This window comes from Macaca nemestrina, chromosome 14 (genome assembly GCF_043159975.1).
Source record: "Macaca nemestrina isolate mMacNem1 chromosome 14, mMacNem.hap1, whole genome shotgun sequence".
Taxonomy (NCBI): domain Eukaryota; kingdom Metazoa; phylum Chordata; class Mammalia; order Primates; family Cercopithecidae; genus Macaca; species Macaca nemestrina.
The window spans coordinates 118,395,264-118,401,461 of NC_092138.1; the positions used below are offsets into that span (position 1 = coordinate 118,395,264).

At 63.2% G+C, this 6,198-nt stretch overlaps 1 protein-coding gene across 1 annotated transcript; it reads left to right on the plus strand.

Annotated features, from left to right (window-relative positions):
• The first annotated feature begins 1,521 nt into the window (after positions 1–1,521).
• Positions 1,522–4,931, plus strand: LOC105471983 (sperm-tail PG-rich repeat containing 3). Its single transcript, XM_011724895.3, has 6 exons — positions 1,522–2,683; positions 3,215–3,372; positions 3,477–3,611; positions 3,912–4,000; positions 4,114–4,417; positions 4,567–4,931. The coding sequence occupies exons 1-6, from the start codon at positions 2,574–2,576 to the stop codon at positions 4,698–4,700; spliced, it is 930 nt and encodes a 309-aa protein (XP_011723197.2). The 5' UTR covers positions 1,522–2,573; the 3' UTR covers positions 4,701–4,931.
• The last annotated feature ends 1,267 nt before the right edge of the window (positions 4,932–6,198 follow it).

The following is a 6,198-nucleotide window of genomic DNA, read 5'->3' on the forward strand; positions in this document are numbered from 1 at the left end:
GAGGGCAGTGGCCAGATCTCAGCTCACTGCAAGCTCCACCTCCCGGGTTCACGCCATTCTCCTGCCTCAGCCTCCCGAGTAGCTGGGACTACAGGCGCCCGCCACCTCGCCCGGCTAGTTTTTTGTATTTTTTTAGTAGAGACGAGGTTTCACCATGTTAGCCAGGATGGTCTCGATCTCCTGACCTCGTGATCCACCCGTCTCGGCCTCCCAAAGTGCTGGGATTACAGGCTTGAGCCACCGCGCCCGGCCTGATTGTGGGTCTTAAGACCCTCCCAGGAGAGGTCTCACCCAAGCCCCAGGGACAGCAATGCTGACATCAGGAAGCTTCTGTAAAATGCCAAGAGGACTGGGGCTCAGGGAGCTTCTGGACAGCAGAACAGCTGGAGGTTCCCAGAGGGCGGCGACCAGCGAGCGAGGGCATGGAAGCACCAGCCCATCCCCATGCCTCTCACTGGTATCCTTTGCAATCAATATCCTTTACAACAAACCAGTAAACATCAGCATTTCCCTGAGTTCTTTTTTTTTTTTTTTTTTTTTGAGACGGAGTCTCGCTCTGTCGCCGGGGCTGGAGCGCAGTGGCTGGATCTCAGCTCACTGCAAGCTCCGCCTCCCGGGTTTAAGCCATTCTCCTGCCTCAGCCTCCTGTGTAGCTGGGACTACAGGCGCCCGCCACCTCGCCCGGCTAGTTTTTTGTATTTTTTTAGTAGAGACGGGGTTTCACCGTGTTCGCCAGGATGGTCTCGATCTCCTGACCTCGTGATCCGCCCGTCTCGGCCTCCCAAAGTGCTGGGATTACAGGCTTGAGCCACCGCGCCCGGCCATTTTTTTTTTTTTTTTTTTTTTTTTTTGTTGAGACGGAGTCTTGCTCAGTCGCCCAGGCTGGAGTGCGGTGGCGCGATCTCGGCTCACTGCAAGCTCTGCCTCCTGGGTTCACGCCATTCTTCTGCCTCAGCCTCCTGAATAGCAGGGACTACAGGCGCCCGCCACCTCGCCCGGCTAATTTTTTTGTATTTTTAGTAGAGACGGGGTTTCACCAGGCTAGCCAGGATGGTCTCGATCTCCTGACCTCGTGATCCGCCCGTCTTGGCCTCCCAAAGTGCTGGGATTACAGGCGTGAGCCACCGCGCCCGGCCTCCCTGAGTTCTATGAGTGGCTACACCAAATTAAACCCAAAGCGGGTGTCATAGGAACCCCAACTTGAAGCCAGTTGGTCAGAAGTTCCAGAGGCCCAGGCTTGCGACTGGTGTGTGTCTGGAGGCCCTGCCCCTGTCTGTGTCTGGAGGCCGTCTTGGGAGGGAGCTCTCACCCTGTGGGATCTGACACTGTCTCCAGGTAGATGGTGAAGGAAATGAATTAGAGGACACCCAGCTTGGTGTGTGGGGAACAACCCCCCCAACATTTGAACAAAAGCCTCCTTCTGTGACGGCTGTGGTGGTGTGGGTGCAGAGCCGGACACCACGAGAGCATTTCCCCCACGCACCTTCCGAAGGAGAGGATGGATGTCCAGCAGCGCCATTCACAGCGGCAACGTTTATTACAGGACAGGGAGGACCTGGAGGGGCCTATCTGTCCAATGACAAGGGCTTCATGAGCAAAGTGCACTCTGTTCCACTGGCAGCCAGTCAACTCTGAACCTGGCGCGACCTGGACAGGGGCTCCGGAGCTCAGGGCGTGAACCCTTCGCCCAGATAAATCCTGTGCTTCCTCAAGCATGTGTCCATCTGTCTGCCTGGCAGGCCCAGTGCTGAAGGGCAGGCATCCAGAGAGGGCGGAGGAGGCCCGAGTTGGCCCTGTTCACAGGCCCCGCCCTGGTGGATTCTGGGCCAAGGTCAGGGCTGGGACCGGCTGGCGGTCAGCTCCAGAGGCCACACAGCGAGGGCCTTGGTGCCCACAAGGGCTCTTGCTCACGCAGGCTGGCTGTTCCTTTGCAGAGCAGGCAGCCTGGCCATCAGTGACACCTTCTAGTCTCTGTGTCCCCAGGTGAGAGGCAGGCCCTCACACTCCAGTCCTGGCTGGGCCCCAGGGCTGGGCCTGCCTCTGGTGTCAGACCCATCTGATGTGGCTTTGCTTTTTCCCTAAGTGGGAACCCAGGTGGGGTGGCAGCTCCTCCTCTTCCTCCAGGGATCCTTCCTGGACCCCTCCCTCCTACCCCCAGGGAGTCCTGGCTGGCCAGACACAGCTGGGCATCTCCTAGGGCTTGGCGGATGCCCTGGGTCCTGTTCCCTCCACCCCCTCTGCTGAGGCCTCAGTCCTCCCAGAGGACCTGCTAGAGTGGACCCCAGACTTCCAGGAGACCCCAGGGTGCAGGAGAGGGGAGGAATGCTGGGAAAGTTAGGGGGAAAGGGAGAGGGCTGGGCCAGGAGTCACTGGGGCAGGCTGGGGGTCCTGGCCCAGGCAGACCCCGTGATCATCTAGTTAGTGGGGGAGGGGCCCGCCCGGCGTGGGGGCCCGGGGCAGCCCCTCCAGGGCCAGACAATGCATCTTCCCCAGGAGCCCCAGCAACAGAGGGGCCTACCAGTGAGGTCACAGAGCCTGGTGGTGCCCTCGGGGAAGAGAGCCAGGAGACTCTGATGATGAATTTTGACCAGAAGGCAGTGAAATTCCTGGCAAATTTTTACATCAATGGAGGCAAACACTGGACCCACGGCCACCTGAGGCAGACGCCACCAGAGCCCAGCCAGTAACTTGAGGGGGGCGGTGGGGCGGGAAGGGGCAGGCCGGCTGGGAGTGGCCAGGGTGCTGAGGGACAGCGGTGGGGGGAGGGCTGTGGGACAGGCCGGCTGGGAGCAGCCTGGGAGGTGAGGGACAGAGGGTGGGGGCAGGCTCCAGGGAGCAGCCGGCGGCGGGGTGCTGAGGGACAGTTGGGGAGACAGACTTTGGGGCAGGCGGCTCGGGGGCTGAGGGACAGAGTGGGGGAGCAGGTTGCTGGGCTGGTGGCTGGGAGCAGCCAGGGGGCTGAGGGACAGTGTGGAGGACAGGCTGTGGGACAGGCAGCTGGGAGTGGCCGGGGCTGAGGGACAGAGTGGGGGACAGGCTGTGGGACAGGCAGCTGGGAGTGGCCGGGGCTGAGGGACAGAGTGGGGGAGCAGGTTGCTGGGCAGGTGGCTGGGAGCAGCCAGGGGGCTGAGGGACAGTAGAGGGGATAGGCTGTGGGGCAGGCGGCTCAGAGTGGTGGGGACTGAGGGACAGTGGCTGCCGGTCTCCCTTGCAGGTCCAAGGCATCTGTGCTGTTGGTGGGCCTGGAGCCAGGGCTGGCCTGGGATGAGACACGGCTCCCAAAGATGAAGGAGGTCCCAGCTGGTCTCAGGTTACAGATGGGCACCCCTCAGGAGTCCCTGCCCACCTACACCCAGACCCTGAGAGAGCTGTGTGAGTGAGGGTCCCGGCCACCCCACCCCCACGCTGGTCTTTGGGGGTTGTGGGAGGGGCCTGCTGGAAGGAGCCCAGGCCCAGAGCTTGCTTCCTGTGGCCAGTGCTGGAGCAACGCCCCCCGATCACAGCTGACCTGGAAGTCCCCAGTCCCACCAGGTACCAGGTGCCCAGCCCGTCCGTACGAGAGTCCTCCCCACACCCCCGCTACAGCATCGGCTGCAGGCACCGGGGCCGAGGTGCGTGTCCCCTCTCTGAGGCCCGACCACCGGGCCTGTCCTCCACCCTGGGAATGGGGGCCTCTGCCTCTGAGCTGAAACCGCCACGGCCTGAGGGCCCCTCCACCCTCCCGGTGTTCACTTCCAGGCTCAGCGCCTGTAAGGAGGCCTGGAGAGAGGAGGGCTAGGGCTGGGGCATGGGTGGGCGTTGTGAGGACAAGGGTTCAGAGGCTGGGGGTGGGAAATGGGAGCCAGGTTCGAGTGGGGGCTGCCACCTGGGTGGGGCTCCCAGCCTTCTCTCTCTCCACCCTCCACCTACAGAGGGCGGTGGCCGCAGGGCATGGCAGACTCTGTGGTTCCAGAGTGAAAGCCCCTTCACGCAGAAAGCCGACTTCGACCAAGAGCAAAAGGTGGGGGCTGGGCAGGCAGGGGGCTGGGGGTTCCAGCGGGGCCAAAGGGGAGCTGGCTGAGGATCCGTGGGGAGCGCCCTGCCCTGCAGCCCCCGTCTCCTGCCCCCTTGCAGTGGCCCTCACCAGCCCACTACCAGCTGTTCAGCCGGCCCGCCGGCCCCGCCTTCAGCTTCAGAGGCCGCCACTCCACCTCCAAGACACCTGAGGGCCACATCCGCCCAGGGCTGCCTGGAGCCAGGGGGCTGGGCCTCAGGGTGCAGCCCCAGTCCCTGCTTCAGGCCTCTTTGCAGGCACCTGGCAAGAGACACCCTGGCCCCAACACCTACAATATCCTTCCTGGGAGCCGCCTGCAGAGGCCCCGTTCCCCGGCCTTCTCGATGAGCCGCTCCCCCGCGTTCACCTCCTGGCTCAGCACCTGTAAGGAGGCCTGGAGAGAGGAGGGCTAGGGCTGGGGCATGGGTGCGTGTTGTGAAGACAAGGGTTCACGGGCCAAGGGTGGGAACCGGGAGCCAGGTTCGAGTGGGGGCTGCCACCTGGGTGGGGCTCTCAGCCTTCTCTTTTGGCAGCTCGAACCCCTGGCCCAGCTGCCTACTACGTGGAGGACTGCTACAACTCACGCTTCCCCTCAGTGCCTGGCATGGTCATCCAGGGTGTGCGCAGACCCAAGCGCCACAACACAGGCCCCTTCTGTGCACTCTAGAGCCAGCTGGGCACAACCTGCTTGGCCTGGCCACCGAGTGGCCTCCCCCGGGGCTTTCTCAGGCCTCCCTTGGGACTCGGGGCCCCAGCCTGGCCTTCTGACCCTCTGGGCACCCCCGATGCACCCTTCCGGCTGGTCAATCCTTCTATGGGCTGTGGACAAGGCTGGCCCAGCCTGGATCCCTCATCTGGCCGCCTCCCTGCTATACAGAGACGCTGTTGGCTCTCTTGAGCTCTGTGGTGTGCAGTTGTGTCCTTCGCCTGGGGGCGGTCCTGGGTCATTTCCGGCTTTCCCTGTTGAGGGATCTCCATTCGGCTGCCCCTGAAGGGTGCTCTCTTCTCTAGGGCGGCAGCCTGCGACTCACCCTGAGCTCCAGCCTGGAGCGAGATGGGAGGTGGGCTCTGTGGGACACCCCCACCCAGCTGTGCCACTTAGGGGCCTGGTCCAGTTGCTGTCCACCTGAGGGTCAGCCGCTTGCCAAGCCAGGGAACTTGGAAGGAGGTGCCAAATGCCCTGAGCCGCCACCTCCAGGTGGGGTCGGCCTGGCCAGGTCTCAGGAAGGGCCCAGGGACCCCGCTCACCAGGGCCCAACCCCACTTCCCCTGGGCCTTGAGCTGAAGACGCAGCTGGGCTTAGTCACCTGTGCCCTGAAACCTCTGGCCCAGGGCCCTGCAGACTCCTGTGGCACTGCCAGCAGACTCCCGGGGCCTTCACCTGCCGGGTCCCTGTACTGCCCCTGCCTGCAGCTTCACCTGGCTGGGGCCTCCCTTGTCACCACTGGCCTGCCCTCCTACCCAGGGTTGGGCCCCAAGGCTGCCACCTTGCAGGAGGTTTAACTGCAGTGCCATCACCTGTACCTCCCCAAGTCCTTCCCAGACCCAGGACCCAGACCAGGCCCAGAGCTCAACCCCTTCAAAAAGGCTCTGGGCAGTTGCTCCTGTGGCCTCAGCACCATCCCCCTTGGCAGAGAGGAATCCAAGGCCCTAGGGCTGTGTGTGTGCTGTGTCCCTTGCCCTCCTCTGCCACTGAACCAGCTGGGGGTTGGATCAAGGCACTGGTACCTTCGCCCTTGGGGTGACCAACTTGGCCAGCAGCAAGAGAGCCGTGGTAGCCCTGGCCTTGGGAGGTTGGCCCCGCTTGTGGGAACAGGAGCTCTGCTCATGGCTGCACCACCAGGCACCCCTGGTGAGACACAAAGCTAGGAGTGGGAGCGGCAGGAAGGATGCAACGATCTCCTCCAGCTGGGCTGAGGAGGGAGGGCTTCCTGGAGGAGGTGGAGGAAGGAGCCTTTAAGGAAGAGCAAGAGTTTGTTGGGCAGCGGGAAAGAAATTTCTAGAGAAAAACTCGGCAGGGAAGACCGAAAAGAGAGAGGGTGTGTGTAGGGTGCTTGGCGGGGCACTGCCTGCGGGAGGGCGGCGGGCTGGAGAGGCGGGGAGGCCCGGGAAGCCCACCCGCCTGGGATGAGAAGGGACACTGTGGAAACTGGACTCTCCCTCAC

What these genes read in the sequence shown, in the direction of transcription:
- LOC105471983 (XM_011724895.3), top strand. Translation starts at nt 2,574, where the DNA reads ATGATGAATTTTGACCAGAAGGCAGTGAAATTCCTGGCAAATTTTTAC. An exon ending in CCAGACCCTGAGAGAGCTGT is followed by an intron (nt 3,373 to 3,476) that starts GTGAGTGAGGGT and finishes TCCTGTGGCCAG; the next exon opens with TGCTGGAGCAACGCCCCCCG. An exon ending in CTGCAGGCACCGGGGCCGAG is followed by an intron (nt 3,612 to 3,911) that starts GTGCGTGTCCCC and finishes CTCCACCTACAG; the next exon opens with AGGGCGGTGGCCGCAGGGCA.